This window comes from Strix uralensis, chromosome 1 (genome assembly GCF_047716275.1).
Source record: "Strix uralensis isolate ZFMK-TIS-50842 chromosome 1, bStrUra1, whole genome shotgun sequence".
Lineage (NCBI taxonomy): Eukaryota > Metazoa > Chordata > Aves > Strigiformes > Strigidae > Strix > Strix uralensis.
This window is the reverse complement of record NC_133972.1, coordinates 46,398,307-46,415,730: the sequence shown is the minus strand read 5'-3', so window position 1 is coordinate 46,415,730 and position 17,424 is coordinate 46,398,307. Positions and strand designations below refer to the sequence as shown.

Here is a 17,424-nt window from a genome sequence, read left to right as displayed (position 1 = left end):
AGAAAAATCTGAATCGAATACACTGAAATGTGTTAGGCTTATGTTCTTTTGTCACTAATTATTTTTCAAGTACTGCCTGAAAATGTCATTGTATGCTGAGTGTGCACAAATTACACATAAATAACATACCCTTGGAGATGCGTGCACATTAAAGCCAAGTTAATTTGTTGTATTTCATATTTCAAGAAGTAATCTTTGCATCATAGTAACTAGAGATGGGAGTGATCTGTGAGATCATCTCATCCACCCTACTGTTAATGCAAGTCTGTTCCCTGAAGAATATTCTTAAGTGTTTCAGCTTGTCTAGTTTTACATGACTATAACAGTGGAGCTTCAAGTCCATCGGGAGGCTGGGTATAGACAATTGTTAAAATTTTTATTTCCTAAAGGCATTCTGCTGTTTCTAGTTATACTATCTTGGATCTACCTACAGTTCTGGGGATCATTAAAATCCTAATCAGTTCTTCCCTGTCCTTCATTTAGCATAATTTTATATACAGAATCATCATGTTCTCCCTGTCCCTTGTGTTTTCGTGTAGCAAAGAATGACATAATTCTCTTAATTTTTTCTTACAAACCAGTTCTTCTGGCATGAATATAATTTTTGCTTTGCTGAAAAATATCTCTAACCTGTTTAATAGTTTGTGAAGTCTACAAAAACAAGACTAAATTTCAAGACCTTGTAGAGGCTTTATTTCTTTTCATGTTCAGTGTGTGTGCACTGACGGTTTGTGATTCAGGGATCCTATTATATACTCAGTTTCTACTTGCTGTAAGCCTAAAATTCACTGATACCACCAAGATGTCAAAAATACCATCCAGCCATCTTGAAGCCTTTATGTGCTATTATGGCTTTCTGGGAATTTCCTATCAGTTCAATTCCATCAGTTCTTTTTATTACTATTTTCTTTTTTTTTTTAGTATTCATTTAATCTTCTCTTTCTATGGACTTACTCTTCAATGTGTTGAGCACCATAACCTTTGAAACCAAGCATAAGCTTAATTTTCAAGTGGACCAAATGAACAGCAGTCCTCCAGCTCAAACCTTGAAGGTTGTTTATGTTTCTCTCCTCAATGGTTTTAATAACCTTTTGATTTTTGTGTTACGTGTTTAACTCCAGTACTCTTTCACTCTCTTTTCAGCTTGTGACTAAATGTGGTGGTAGGTTACACAAAAGTCCAAAACATGTAATAGAATTCTTCTTTTCAAGCAGGAATTTTTTCTTCAGTAGTGGTGTTTGCAGTTCTTACTTGATTTTTGGCTCATCCTTGTGTCAAACCTGCTAAAAGAGGAAAATGTTGTAAATAGATTATGTGAAACAATATAAAATTTGGCAAAATCTTCCTGTTGCCTTTACTGCATTTCTGTTCAAACAGCTAGCTGAAGTTTCTATGCAGGTAGCAGTACATGCCCTCAAATGATACGCTAGTTTAATCAAATACCTGTTTTCTGGTTGCAAGAATAGAACTCTAATCCTCTTTTCTTTAGTCTAAATTCAATTGTTTTATTTCTCATCTTGAATAAATGGCTTCTGACTGAAATCTTGAAATTTTCCTTGCCTGAGATCCTGATAGTGTTTATAAGTATTTGACTAAGATATATTGTGCCTATCTGTGCCTAATGAAGCACTAACCAGACTAAATGATGAATGGCAGTTTAATCAATTCAGTTCATTTGGTAACCAGCAGAAGCATATGGAACATAAATTTTAACCTCTCTTTTATAAACACATGAATTATTCTAAAATTTGACCACAGCTATGCTTTTCAAAGTTTTACTCCACTGTTCAATGCCTAAGGAGAAACTTTACTTAATATATCTATGCTTTGGGGGTAGAAATAGGAAATTGTGATGTATATTTAATTTTCTTCTTCAAGAAATTTGACTATCAACTCTCATTGTCCTAGAACATAAAATGATTTCATTATTCAGTAGTGGTCAAAGCCTTCAGAGATGAGTATAGCATGGGTTGTCTGCCGGTAGTCTTATTTAAGTGGTATCTATAAATACTCAGCCCCAGTCTTAATGAAAATATGTAATCTATTTTCATTAAGTTGTTTTATTCTAGAACCACTTCCTCACCAATATATGCACACATCCCTAAAATTAAATGCTACTTTCTGAATGCATCATCACGATGCATAAGCACTGAAAAGGTATATAATTACTATGTTCCAAATAATTTACTTCTAGAAATAAAGTTAAATTAGAGGTTATTGCTGGGATTTTCAGACACAGAAACACAACTCAGAATTTCAGGAAGAGGTGGTACTGTAGTTAGTTTTGCAAATTCTTTGTTCATTTTGATACATATTTTGGGTTATTGAATTAGCATTTGTTTTGGGTGAAGGAGTTTTTGTGTGGTTACTTAACAGACATGGTTATACAGCATACGTAGGTGTTTGCACGTAGAAGTTGTAGAAAAATATATATAGAAAAATGTAATTGAACAAATTAAAATATATCATCAAATTCCGCATCCTATTGGTAGCCAAGGAAAATGTTTTCTCTTAAAATTGTTTTTGCTGAGGGAACAAGCAACTCTTGAGCTCTCTTCATCCAGAAGAGGTGCAAATGCAAGTTTGTAATCTGTTTTGCTTTTAGACACAGGAAGGTTATCTGAAATTTTGAGTTAAAGAATCACAGAAACTTTCCTCAACTTTTGAGAATCCATTCTTTGTGCTGTAGTTAGTATGTCTCAGATACTTTTTTCGCTCTGATTTCCCAGTAGTTCTGCCAGTGGCTCAACTGAGTGGGATGAGGGGACTCATGAAAGTACCCTTGTGAGAGACCAGAGACAGGAGCTGTAATGTTGTGGCTGTGGCGGGGAGAGGAGGGAGCCTATTACTGCTCAGCCCATTGCAGCACCTCTCAGCCAGAGCTTCTGGGGGATGGGGCCAGCAGCCCCCCAGAGCTATGGCCTTTGAGCTTCCTTCTTTTATGAGAGGGGAGAAGAAAGCTCAAGCAAGCCCATCCCAGAAGTCATCTGCATTTGGGCATTAGCTTAGTTCAATGGCTGTGAGCAGCCATGTGCCCTTTTTCTTTTTACTCATCTTTTTTCCAGATTCTCCTCCCATGCCAAGCCCTTCCAGTGTGCCTCCATGCCATAGTCCTGTCCCCATTCAACTTCTCTCAAGGGTGTGCTCTCTCACTGCCATTCCAACATCCCCAGAATTTATTTGGGAACATGAGTATGCTGCTTGGGAAGCACTCATACAAACAGAGAGCAGCTGCTGTTCCATAATTGGTCTCAACCGCTACCATCCGTGTTCCCGCTACCTCTACACTTGTTCAAACACCTGAGAAGTATTCATACACATACATTGGTTTTAGTAAATGCACGTGTTTGTCCTTCAGCCTGGTGTTGATTTTAATAAATAAATAAATATCATATAAATACTGGTGATGGATACAAAAGCTTTGTTGCTGGCCATTTAATCTATAAGAAATCTTTCTAATGTTGCATACTTTTTTTTTTTATCTCTGTAGGGGAGTGGGTTGTATCTTTGTAGAAATGATTCAAGGGGTCGCTGCTTTTCCAGGAATGAAAGACATTCAAGATCAACTTGAAAGGATATTTCTGGTGAGTTCTGTTTTGCTGAAGTAATGTGCCTAAGACAACAAAGGGTTGATTGATAAATGTTTGCATATTTCTTTGAGTCAGGAATTAAATTACTGATAGAGCCAAGGAACAGAAGCCTAGTCCACAAGCTAGCCCAGAGCTACCGTTTACTTGATATATTCTTGAAGACCATGTAGTAAGTTCAGATCCTAATTTTGTCAATTAATATTTTTCAAATAATCTATAGAAAGGTTTTTATACATTGTGGGAAAAAAAAGCTTTCCAAATATAAGGCAATGGAAATCCAGACAGTTTGACATCCTCACTTTTCAAGTGATCAAAACAAAAACGACTCTGTTTGGTGCTCTATTAATATTATGCTAATATTGTAATGGGAAATCAGAAATCATGTTTATATTCAAGTTCAACAGGAGTCCTTGACTTCTGCAGCCTAGTTGGGCCCTTCATAAGGTATATGGGTAGCTCATAGGCACTGACACATCCACACTGAGAGTGAAAGAAGAGGTGATTTATATTGAGTATAAACCATTGTTTACACATTTTTCTTTCCAGAGTTGTGGTTTTTGTTTGTGGAGGTTTTTGGGGGTTTTGTCTGGTTTTTTGGGGGGAGGGTTGTATTTTTAAATTGCTCTTTCTCTCATTGTGCTCTGGGTTTGGCAGTTCCCTTTCAGAAGGCTCAGGAGCAACTTTTCTTGACTCCGCGATAAAGGGTTTCATTTACTCCAGTGCCTTCTGGGAACTGTGCTGTTGTGGGGTGGGTTTATTCAGGGAAGCCACTGTTCAGATACTAGCCAGAGTGGCTCCTGGTACTGTGGGGTGGCCATCAGGGAAAGTATTGCAAAAGCAGCTTCTTCCCTCAACCTGGCAATCTGTGTTTTGCTTCTGACCACAAATTTAGGAGGGAAGCATGAGCACACCCTTGCTTTTAAAGGTTGTTTTGTTAGTAGCCACTTATTTCAAATGGAGAGGATTTATTTGGGGTTCTTTTTTGGCCCATGGGGAGGGAAAGAAAGTCTTTCATAATGTGTTTAGAAAATTTAAGTTCTTCATTTTACTCAGACTTGTACTGTATCTCTTTTGCTGGGACATCAGAGAATTTAGCAGCTGCTTTTAGAAATGACTCAGAAAAAAATCTCTCTACAACAAGACCTTATTTGATTGTGATATAAAAATAACTCATTTTCTGTAAAATACTTTGTTATTCTGCCTGCTTGGCTAATACCCTGAAAATTCTGTGCTGTGGAAAATAGCTGTGCCACAACCTACACAAGGAGCAGCAGTTCTGAGCAGTTCCTGTGACGTGTTTAATTGCTTCATTTGTTTGCCAGCTTGTGTACTTTAAGCTAGCAACTTCTGGGCCAGTGTTAAGGTTTTACTTTCTTAAATTATTATGCTTCTCATTATTGGGATGAAATTTCCTTCTTATTTATAGAATGTGAAATTTTGAAACCAATAAATTCCTCTTTGCGGCTTCATCTCATTTACTGTGGCAAAATGTTAGTGAGTATTTTTGCAATGGAAATTAAGTAGACTTCTAACAGCAGAAGTCAGTGCTTCCTTTAACGGGGGCCTTTTTGCACTGTATCATATGAAATCATACAATATAGTGCAAAAAATTGTAGTGATAGGTGTATCATATAAGCCTATTTTTGTATGCCTTTTGTAAGCCTTTAGTATATTCCCATTTTCTTTTGTCTTCCCTATCCTTGTAATTATTTGTATGTTAAAATGCAAAGAGAAGTACACCCCAGGATGAGTTTTGAGGCCTGCCAATTTTTAAAAATTCTGTTTTAAAACTGCAGCTGCAAATATTGAGAACAGTCTTGAAATAACAAAGGATGATTTATTGATACTGTTTCTTTAATTTGATCTTTTACAAACCATCAAATAAAAAGACAAAATTTTGGACTGGATAGTTTTATGGTCTGTTGTAAATCAGATTTAATTTTTAAATCCCGATTAATTAGGCTTTCTAATGGAAGTGTCTAGTTACTCTTAGCTAAATAGTCTCAGTGAGTGCCTTCCTAATGTACTCTAAGCATCATTAAGAATTTATCTATTTAAAAGTTATAAAACAAAGAATTATTCTTGTTTGGTTTTCTATCTGAACTGAAGGATTAAATTCGTTCATTCTCCAGTGAATCATGTATAGTATGGCAGTTAATAGTGCTGAAGTACAAAATTAATCAGGTTGTTACACCAGATAACTAATACAATTAACTCCCACAGAGTGAGCACTTACACAGCTGTGAAAGAAACAGATCAACCAATAAAAGACTTTTCCACAAAGTATTCCCATAGTTCACATTTTCAACATCCAACAGTGATGGTTTTCTTGTGTGTGACAAAGGGTAGTCTTCTGAAAATGGTGTAAGTTAGTACTTCTTAAAAGGTAGTCCTCTTCTAAAATACACAACTTGCAACAAAAGGTGTATTAATCTGTGTTGTCTCTGTTGCTGTTGTTATTAGTCATAGCTACATGTCCACAGCACATAAGAGTCCAGCTTGCAGCTTGGGGCTTTTAGGAAATCGGTTACATCGTAGTGGGAAATCTCAAAATGATAAGAAATAGTAGGAGAAGTGAACAAATTTTAATGTGAATAACACTTTAAAATTCTTAAATGTCTGTTTCATTTCCTATTGTATAATTTCCCATTATTATGTAAATGAAAATAAAATATGTTGTGTGTATGCTGTTTCAGCAATTATCAAGTGGAAGTCAAAGTAAATGCTTTTGCATATCTCTGCCACTGGAATTCTTCACATACCTACATAGCAAGAGTAAATGCAACCTAGCACACCACATATGTTTCTTCCTCGTTATGACTGATGTTTATTTATGTTTAATAACGGCTTAGTTAAGTGATTGTATATAATAGATTAAGAACAGAGATTGATCCTTCAGTTTTGTTTAAGAACTTTTCTCTTTAAGCTTGTGTTTCCTGACTTCTATTGTTTTAAACATTTGTGGGTTTTTAAATGGTAATATATACTGATTCTATGTTTCTGTCACAGCAGCTGTTTATAACAAACTTTCTCAGGTTTCATTACTGTGATAGGCCTCAATAAAATACAAGGGTTTATAAACCAGAATTTGTTCTCAGAACTGAACCAGCACCTAAGAGATGTTGACAAATGACCAAGCTGCAAGTTGTTATTGTCACACTTTGGATCTGATAATATGAATTCTTTTTCCCACCTATACTTAAAAGTATGAATAATCTCTTTTAAAAAAACTGCACTTACCAAATAACATGGAAACCACATATATAAGTAGGTTGCTTTTTCAAAGAGGTTTAACAGTGAATAAAATGTCTTAATGCAGAAGTGATTTTGTTTAATCAGTACACTATTACATCTTTACTCCTACTTTTTTCCTACATACTGGAACTGATGTTACTTTCTGGATAGAACTGCATCACAGAAAATAAGAAAGAAAAGTGCAATTAGAGCCTGTAAGAGCTAACAGCTCTTGCCTTGAAGTATCAAACTAGTGATGTATCATCATCATTTCCAGCACAACTGAAAAGATCCAGCAAACTGTTTGGTTTGCCATTCTCTGAGACTGGCATCTTGAAGTTTTGTTGCAAGGTGCTAGGTCTGACAAACCAATAATCTGATACAGGAATCTCAGCAATTCTATTTAGTCTTGTAATATGTCTCCAAGACAGGATGAAGCTTCAGTCAAGTACACGTTGAACAGTAAAACCATGGGAATAGGAAAAATATATGAGGCAATCCGTTGAATCAAAATAAAACTGGGAAATATCGCTTCTGATATGGAGTAGCTAAGATCTTTATCAGTACTTTATTCCTGTTCCTTCATTATCATACATTTCTCTAGATGCAAACTTTGAGGTTTTCTATATCAAGGAGACTCTGCCATTGTAAATAAGCTTTAATTATGTCTAGGAGTAAAAGCTGCACCAAATGCCTTCAAGCTAGCCCTGTACTGGGGAGAATTGAAGCTCCTTGGATCTGGCGATGATCAGCATTAATTAGTTGAGTGTTGAGGTTGATTAAACTGAGAAGCCTGCACTATGCCTGTGTATGCCTTACCCTGAGCCACACTGGAGGTACCAGCTTGGTTACAGCTCTGATTTTGATATAAGGATGTGCTTTATACTTGCTGTTCTTAACAGATTCAAACCAGATCAGAGTTGAATTTCTTGTGCTAGTTTAATTTTTCTTTCGGAGAGAATTTTTTTAAGTGGGAAGGATTTTTGTCTTTTCCACTTTATGTGAGGTTTCTGAGAGCCACTACAGATCAAAGTGAATTTTCCTCCCAGGCTCCAAAGCCTTCCCAATAAGGGAATAATCTGTGCGTTGGCTGAATTTTAGTCTTGGTGCCAACTACACCGAAAATTACATTTCACTGCAAAAATAATGTACAAAGAGTTCCTCTGATACTTTGTAGATCTCTGCACAGGCAGGACAATGGCATTTAAATACTGTTTTATCTGTAAAGGGGCATTAACTCTGCAAACATGGTTGCGAGATGTGTGCGTGCTGCAGGTAACGTGGCACAGCGAGAGTGGGAGTTTGAAGCCAGAAGCTTCTGTCTTTCCTGACACGCATATCGCAAAAAGCTGAGGACTCCTCTCTGGTATTGGATGCTATTGCTCTGTTGGGTGCCATAACGCACAGTATTAAAAAGTAATTAAAAAGGAACAATATCCATTTGTTGAACCCAGCAGCCTGATATGCCAAAGGGCGACACCAAAAATGCTCGCCTTCTGCATGGAGCTGTACAGCAAAGACTCACAAGAGTTTGCGATGTCAGAGAGATATGAAAAATGTCATTTTCCTTTTAAATGGGAATGGAAGTGTTACTTCTGTTATTGAAGATTTAAAAGGCTAGCAGTGCTTTTTCTTTTTTATATATATACACATACATATATATATATGACTACGAGCCTGAATCATCCTATATCATGTAGGGCAGGCTAGTAGTGTTTCCTCCGCGACTCTAATGTTAACAGGTGTTTGTGAAGCTGTGGAGCTTTCTCCCTATGGTTCTGTATCTGAAGGTTTGCTTCACGTCACTGATGTCCTCTAAAGCCTGAAACATACGTTTTAACACACCTCACTTAAGATTATGACAGACTGAAGGAACCGTGCTTTCCGGTACATTGGGTTAATAACATCTTTTGGGAAGCTAGCAATGCTAAACCCAAGGGAGGAGTAATTGTAACTATTGGGTTTTGAAGTTCAGCTGTGTAACGAGGTATTTAGTCAAATGTATTGTTTTTTTGTTATTCAATACATGTTTTTCTGTCACTTGGTAAATACATTAGCTCTTGCGAGACTGGACCTGAGCTGAAATTTTGTGTAGACATCGTGTCTGTGGTGCCTTATGTGTTGCAGATGATGAATCTGGTTGGAGAAGTCATCTTCATCTTTGTAAAATAGATAGTTCTTGCTTAGAGGGGGAAAGTTTTTAATAAAAATCTTGTGTTTTCCTCCCATCTCTCTCCATTTTCCTCCCACCAATGACTTCATGAGGAAAATGAGGGGGTTTTTTGAAGCTCTAATTAAGTAGAAACCTCACTGCTGAGTTCTATCTTCTATAACACAGCATGTAAGTAAAATGAGAGAAGTGCAGTGTATTATATACTGCTAATGAATTTACCTCTGCTTTGCTTTATTATAACAACATGCAAAATATTTCACTTCTCTTCAGCACCACTGAAATTAAATAAATAGCAGGCTTCTTTACCTGTGAGTCTTCTCTTTGAAGTTTTTAGCACTTATTCAGTATTTTACTGCAGTTGCCTGCAGGTTTTGCACTGATACCACTTTTACAAGGTTTCTTTCTGGGCTTTATGTCTTATGCCAAACTTCAAATGAAAGTAATTCTAAACTAAGCAAGCATGAGGTGAATTAACCTTTAAAATGAACTTTAAAAAGCAAAGTAAATCTTCTATGTATTCATGCTTTGTAAAGGATTTAGGATTTTTTAAGAATACTTTTTAAGGAGTTTCTGCTCAATTTTAGCTCTCTGACTGCACTATATTGTGTTCTGTATCACTGCATGTGTAGTCTTTTTCCCTTATAACAGGGCATGAGGTATTTGATGCTAATTTGCATATACCTCTTACAAAGAACTCCAGTCCTCACCATTGTAGTCTGTGTTGTTCTTTACCTAACATCATTAAAGACATATGGTATTGAGCAAACAAACTAGGCCTAGGATTATATTGAAGTTATATCTCGTGCTGTTAACATTTCTTTTAGAAAATGGGACACATAACCTCCCATTCATCCATGTTTAAAGTCAAAAATACCCAGCAGTGTATGATGGACACTTGTCAGGGGAACTACCAGCTGGTAGCAGGAGGGAAGAGGAGGAGGGGAAATAATAAATGTATGTGTAACCCCATCCTTGGCTTTCAAGGGCTGACTGGATGTCAGGCCAGCCAGTCACACAACCTGATGCACATAGGTGTCGTCATCTGCTTGCGAGAAGTTCCCATCCAGCTGGCTAATTCTGAGCAAAGCCCTGACCATGGCTGGGATTGCAAGAGCTTGGCTTATTATCAGCTTGGTAGTGCAAAATGTGAAGAGTAATTGGCTATCAGGAAGAGAAAACAAATTAAGACATGGTTCAGTGGAAAACAATGACTTTGTGGTTTTCTTTGGAATTGGAATGTTTCTTTAGTATCTGCCATATTTCAGTTGATGAATGAGAAATGGGCTATAATTATAAAGAAGCATTGTTTCTTTTCCAGGCTCGCCTCTGGCCTTCAAGAGAGTGGCTACAGGCAATACGTTGAAAAAACTGTGCTGAGCCTCAGCTGGTGTAAATCAGTGCAGCTCTGTTTACTTACACTGGTGTACATATTTGCAGGGACCTTCCTTCTTGGCCCCGTAGTTCATAGAAATAGATTTTTTTCCGATGTAAAATGTACAGGCCGTGTCCACATGTTATGGAGCTGTAATTGCAAACATTTTTGCATGCAGGTGACACTGAACAGAAATGCAGTTGCAAGCACTTTGTGTGAATTACAAATGGAGCTGAAGCCCATTCTGAACAAAAGTGTTGGTCTGTTATCCAAAAATCTATGCTGCAAGATAATACTGTGCCATATAAAAGCACAGGCCCATTCATAAACCTGCTCTGCTATGTTGGCTTTATTTACTAGAGAAGATAATAAATGATCAGACATCAAACAGTTGTATCGCTTTCTGTTTCCATTTTGTAAATAAAGGAACAATGTTTAATACATGAATCTTCTCTTTTCCTTTTCCTCTTTTACTTGTGTCTGAATTGAACCTCACATGCCAAAACCGGGTTTTCTGAAGCGCATCTTGATTGCCAGAGTTGTTTATAATCTGTAGCTCAAGTTCAAACATCCTTAAAGTTGAAAATGTCTAAAAATCAATGTGAGGCAGTTTCAGATTATGATTTTAGAGACAGGTTATAAGAATCTAAGATTGATATGCCTTACTTGTCTGCACATGTTTCTTAAAAGACTTCAAGAATAATAGCTGATTTCTTCTGTCCTCCTAAGAACTGGAAAAGTATATAGCTTTTTCTGTCATGGTATCTGGGGGAAACATCCCCTTCAGCCCATGCACATGCCTGAGGTACCATTTGCAATAGGCCTAATTTGAATAAAGGTAGACTTTAATACCTGTTTTTTTCCTGAATCGGTGCCCTAGACTAGGTATTAATTTAGCAAGATGCTGAGCACTTGCCATAAGATTGAGTGTCTTCAACCATCACTGCCATTTACATAAGCTGCTGCTCCTCAGTATCCTTCTATACGCTAAATGTAAATTTTCAGATAAGCTTAGTGATTTCAAGAGGTTTCAAGTCTTCAAGGACTAACATTAGTCCACCTTGATTAGAACATCTGCTTTTCTAGTCCGTGAAATGGCTATGGTTAAATAATTTAGGCATTTAATTTGGCACATGTTGAAAATTTTGTATAATCTCATCTGAGTTTTAAATATGGATATAAAAATGCTATCACACAATTTCTATGTGTCCGCTATTTGTGTATTGCCAATACTTATGTGACTAGCACAGAGAAAAGCAGAAGGAATGCATCTCCCCTGAATTTTTTTATTCTAATTTTTTAATTATTACTGTCTTTTTATTGTAAGAGAAAAGTAACCAACAGGAAAAAAGCTGCATTCGTTTGAAACTGCCTTGAAAAGGCAGTATTAATAAGTAGGAAAAGGAAAGAAAAAAGGCTACAGAAATGGAATATATTCTGCTTCATAAGATGATGTCCAAAAAAAGAGGTCTTATACAGGAATTGAGAGTAGGAAAATTACCTGACTAGGATCTCAATGCAGTAGGTATTCTCAACTGTTTGAGTGGAAATAAATAGAGCAGGTTTTGAAGTATACAATACTGTGTTTTATTCTTGTTGCTTTGGTTCTTCCTTCCCCAGTGTTCTGAGTGCTCCATTTAAAACAGCTTGGAGGCCATAGCAAAACTGGATTCTCTAGCTGTCAGTTAGAGGAAGAAAAACATCGTGTGTTCGCTATTTGTCTTTAGAATGCGTGTGTATATCACTGTGTAGCAGTAGTTCTGGCAACTGAGGTCTGTTTCTGAGTACATAGGAGAGAGCTAATAATATATTTTGTGAGAACATAAAAAGAATTCTTCATGGTGCTTTTTTGGGGCACAACATGATCCAAATGGCTGTGTGTAAACTCTCAAACCTGTCAGTGATGGAGCAGAACAGCATAAGGTAAATTCTTAACAGAAAGTGTAGTATGGTGCAATAGGTGTATTCTCACATAAACATGATTGGCCTGATGATTACATCCAAAGGAGAATCAAGGGAAATTTTTAGGCATCTACTTATTGCACTGAAAGTTTACAGTTGGATTTCTATAGCTTTTGATGGGTGAGAAATCAGTTGACCTTGTAAACTTTCAATTTGATTAAACTTTTCTGTGTCGTAAAGAGGGATTTATGTTTTTAGAATAACTCTTGCTCAATTCCTTGTAAAGTTATTTTAAAATACTCTGCAGTTACTTCCTTTCTTCAAAAAGGAATTATTTGCATTATAACTAATTTTCATCTTAGAATATGTTATATTTGTGGGTTTTTTTCCCCTGTGTTGTATTCTGAATGCAATTGTTTTACAATAGCTGGTAATTGTGCTTTTCTCGTAAGAGAAAGAAAAGTTGCATAAATTTTGTATTGCTGAACTGGCCCCTCAGTAAAATCACAGTGAACGCAGGCAGGGATTTTGTCAATCAGTTAGTTATCCTTCATGTCTCATCTTGGTGTGTACCCATATAACATGCTGCCCTAATTACTTAAAAAGAGGCCTTAAGAATTTGTATGTTGGAGATCCTGGACATTTTGGTATAGTCTGCTTTGGTCTGATGACTGAGATACTTGGTTAATAACATTGCTATGCTGCTGGACCAGCTTGTTAGAGTGTGCTAATATTGCTCCTTTCTCTTGGAAAGAGAGGGATAGAGATGAGGTCCTGCTGACCTCCCTGCATCATATCACTTGATCAACTGCTCAGCAGTTCGAAGCAGGATAGTAACTGTGGCCAGGGCAAATTCTCTTTTGTTTGTTTTATAGAGCTTTTCATGAAATCCCTGCAGTATCCTATTCCATAAAAAAAAATATAAATTATCAGACCAGTAAATGTAGCTGAAAACTAAGGATACTGAAAAACCTGTTTCGTACTAGAGTCATCTCTTCTTTGAGCTTCATTTACTTTCAGTAGAACATATTTTCAGTGCCACTTTCTACCACTTTTGCTTTATATTATCTTATTCTTGCTAATGGTTTTCACGGTTGTGTTGCTTTTGCAGCCTTTTAACTAGCTTAATGATAACATCATGCTGCTCATCTGCATTCCTCACATAGTCCAAGAGATCAGCTGTGCCTGCACTGTTGAGAGGCTGATTATTCTCTCTGATGACTTGCGTAGTTACCCTTATTTCATTGGTGTAACATCTCCCTTTCTACTAATTCAGTGTGATCTTTAAAATTTACCTCTGAAATGTTATGATTTGCCTTGTAATAGCAGCTTTGCTCATGTTAAAGAATTAATATAGTTATTTTACTGTTCTTGTACCTGATCCCCCATCATTTTTCAGCCTTTGTGTCATCAATAGTTCAGGCTATGCATTTCCGTGGACTTTAGTGTATTGGGGGTGGGGGATAAGAAACTGTAACTCCAGTCTTTCTCTTCCTCTCCATCATTATTGACTACTAGTTATACTGAAGCTCTTTGTCATGTGTCTGTGCAAATTTTCTTTTTTATATTTGCATATCCTATTTATCTTTTTATCCATTTCCCCCTCTGGTTGGGTTTTTTTGTTTTTCTAAAAAAGGATGGACCGTGATATGCAGGTATTAAGCAGCTTCAGTCTTTTGAGGATTTGCCTTCATTCATTTATGTTTCATCATTGATTGTTTCAGTGCAAGCCCCCTCAGTTCTTTTTGGAGCTGTAGGCAGTATATTCTCCAAATTCTGTCCAGTCCTCTCAGCTCCCTTCTCCAGTGAATAGAGAGGAATGGTTCCAGCAGCTCCAGGGAAGTAGTTCCTTTTTGCCCAAAAGTGAGGCTGCAAATGGCAAGGACTGCCACTGCAGCTGCCCTGCATGTGGCTTAGAGCAAGTTTAAATGGAGACAGGAGATGACTACACCCTAATCCCTCCTGCCTGGTGTTCTTGAGAGCTCAGAAGTCAAGGGCAAAGTTACTGAGTGCACTAATGTCAAAGCAAACAAATGGGTTCTCTGAAGCTGGGACTGCAGCTGCCTCTTCCAGTTGAGTGACACCTGCTTTTCACCTTCATTTAAATAAGGCAAATGAAAAGTCTTAGGCCACCTGCCAGTTTATTGTTAAAGTCACAGCTGCTAAGTGGCCAATAAATGGTTAAATCACGCAGTTTCAAATTTTCAGAAAATTCGAGTGTCTCAGCATTCTGCACTCTTTCAAAACCCACTTCTGTTCTCCACAGTTGGGCATGTACCTCGTGGTGTCAAGAAAATGAACCCATTCCTCATACTGGACTTGCAAGGAAATGGATAAAGAAGGTGTCAGGAAAATGAGTAGATGCTCTAGCGAAGGATTCACTGGAAACTTCCAAAGTGCTCTGGAGTGAGGTGTACTGGCTTGTTGCACTGCAGTGGAGGATACAGGTTCTGTTCAGCCACAGCGTCCCCATTGATCTTACTGTCTTCTGGGTGAGAATTGGTATCTCCCTAGGATTCTGCCCTGACCCCAGTTAAAATGTCTTGGCTGCTTTTATAGCCAGTGTCTCTCCATCAGAAGTAGGCTGACATTTTGGGGAAAAAAAAATATTTCTCTACTACTTAGAGACTTCCATTTTTCATTCTGTTTGCTTGTTCTGTTCCTGTGATTCAAAAGGATAAGTTAGTAGTATAAAACTCTTGCTTTTTTAGCAGCAAAATACTGCTGTTTGGAATGAATACACCAAGCATCATGCTGTGGTTTGTTGTAGGAGGCACACTTGAAACTGAATCACTTGAAATGGATTTTTAGTGATAAGGTTAGACATTTTTAAAAGTGATTTGATTTGGGAATTCTGATAAGGTTCAGTGTAGGAATCAGCAGGATATTTCGGCATCCAGGAGGAGTGCTCTTATATCCACCACATATACCCAACACAATTGGACCTCATTATTAATGCTCTCACTGTTTCAGAAATATTGTAACACCTGGACCTGCACATTCTTCAAATGGCAGCATGACTGGCTGCCTTCTTTTACTGCAGATTGAACAAATGGTCACTTAAAAAAACTTGACAAATTACCCACTGCTTCACTGGTCTCCATGTGGCTGGACAAATCTATTAAAAAGTGAGGTTATTACAAGATCAAGACTTTAGTTGCCAAAATAAGGAGTTGGCAAACTTCTGGATGGTCTGATCAGATTCCAGTATCATGCTGTTCTGTGATGCTGAGCACTGGGCTTAATATATAGTATCTCGGTATATGTTACCTCCCCAGGATTTTTAGGTGAGAAAAAGAATTTTCATGATACCACTTTTTTTTTTTTTTTTTTCAGACAGTGAGCTCAGCAGCTCAGTTAGCCCAGCTATAATATTCTATCTGCCTTAGTACAACAGCTTTCCTCTCCACTGCATATGTATTTCTGTCACATAAGCAGCACATGTCATGAGCTTCTATTGTGCCATGCGTATGCTGTTCCTTGTGCATAAGGAATGGTGAGTCCTGGTGTGGTGTCATAATGAGGCACACTTGTTCCTCCGATGTGTTGTGTCTGGGCATCAGGCCAGAGACAAAGGGTTTCCCCTATCTGAGAAGTACAGTGTGCTTCACTGCTTCAGAGTGGGGTTTTGCTCTGGGAGAACATGGACTGGTTTCTATAAAAACCATTGGGTCAGGTCCTGGTGCGGTGATGATCCTTATGGGGAATGGATGTGATCCCAAATGTGATGGTGTGTTCAAATAGTTGTAGTTAAATGATGGTATAGTGAAGAAGCATCATTTTATTGTGAATAAAAATGTTTTCTGTGCTATTTTTTGATGATTCATAGGAATATACATAAAATTGGTCTGTTAATTATTTAAATAAGCTCTTCAGCTGAACGGCAGCTTTAAGCCCTTAAGTATCCTGATGCAATAGTGTAGCTTTGCCTGTGCCGATGAGATTGGACACTGCAACAGTCGGTAGGAATTCCTGTGTTAACTAAGCCAGCTTTATGGTCTTCAGAAAGACCGTAAAGCCAGTTTGATGATCCAAAAGCAGCATTGCTTTTCTGATAAGCCAGCATTTCCAAAAAACCCTGTGTAGTGCCTACCTGGAATTCAAATGAGCCAGCTGCTGAGCCAGCACAGCAGGGCTTGTGGAAGTACATTTCATAAAAGCCTCCCACAGGCTTTTGGCTTTTTTTTTCCTCCCTTTTTCAGTTTAAAGAAAAAAGTCAGTAAAAAGACTTGAAATGAATCTTTAAAGAGCATATTTAGGAGAGGACTGTCTGTTTGGGTGGGTTATTCCAAAGGCTTTATAACACAAACAGGATAGGGGATCTGAAATGAGGAGTTATACACCTTTCTGTACAGAGTAAACCAGAGCAGATTTTAAAGGACACATAAACAAGCATGACTTGTGAGCTGGGGGTCCTTCTGACAGAAAATTTCTGTCTTCCTTCTCCTTCGCAGTGTAGAAAACCATTCTGTTTGTTCCCAAATGGTAAGGAAGAGACCTTCCAGCACAGAAGTCAGCAGCAGCTGCTGCTTCACATGTATTAACACAAAGATCTTCCTTGGTGAAGTCATTCACTCTCTGTAACCTTATTTGAGAGCTCACAAGCTCTGGTAGTGCCCGAAGAGCAAACTTGCCTCCTTGGAGGAAGGGGAGATAAATCTGTTGAGGTCACCTGTAGTCTTCTGCATGAGTTTTCTTCCCAGTCTTTTCTTGATCCACAGCTTCAAGGTCTACAAAGGTTTTCAAATTCTCTTCTCTTCTTACTAAGGATCGGTTTCATCCTGTTGAGGTGTTTTATAGTTTCTGCAGCTCCAAAGCAGGTATCAGAGACACTAGGTCTAGTTTAATATCAGGATTTTTTTATTCTGATGATGGGATTGTTTGCTGATGGAAGGAGACTCCTCGACACAGGTGGCTGGGAAAGCTGGAGGGACGGGTTCTCAGTTCTTTTGCTTCAACTGCTTCAGCATGGAGCACATCTCACAGAGGAGCCCTCTTTTCACTTTGAAGCTAAACAGTGTCTCCTTTTAGCATGTACACCGCTTTTTAATTAACTTGTAATTTGGCTAAATTGCTGCATGGTTGCACTGGTTTGAGGGAAAGTGCAGTCGCTGACAGGAGTTTGCCTTTTTTCCTTTTGCTGCTAATTTCAG

At 37.7% G+C, this 17,424-nt stretch overlaps 1 protein-coding gene across 6 annotated transcripts in view; it reads left to right on the top strand.

The window, feature by feature from the left end:
• The window catches only part of CDK14 (cyclin dependent kinase 14), a 321,807-nt gene that overhangs the window by 191,443 nt on the left and 112,940 nt on the right, over positions 1 to 17,424 (top strand). For all 6 annotated transcript variants that reach the window (XM_074864790.1, XM_074864767.1, XM_074864787.1 and 3 more), the window contains one exon: positions 3,491 to 3,584. In XM_074864790.1, the coding sequence (XP_074720891.1) occupies positions 3,491 to 3,584 (94 nt within the window). The remainder of the gene's footprint in view (positions 1 to 3,490; positions 3,585 to 17,424) is intronic.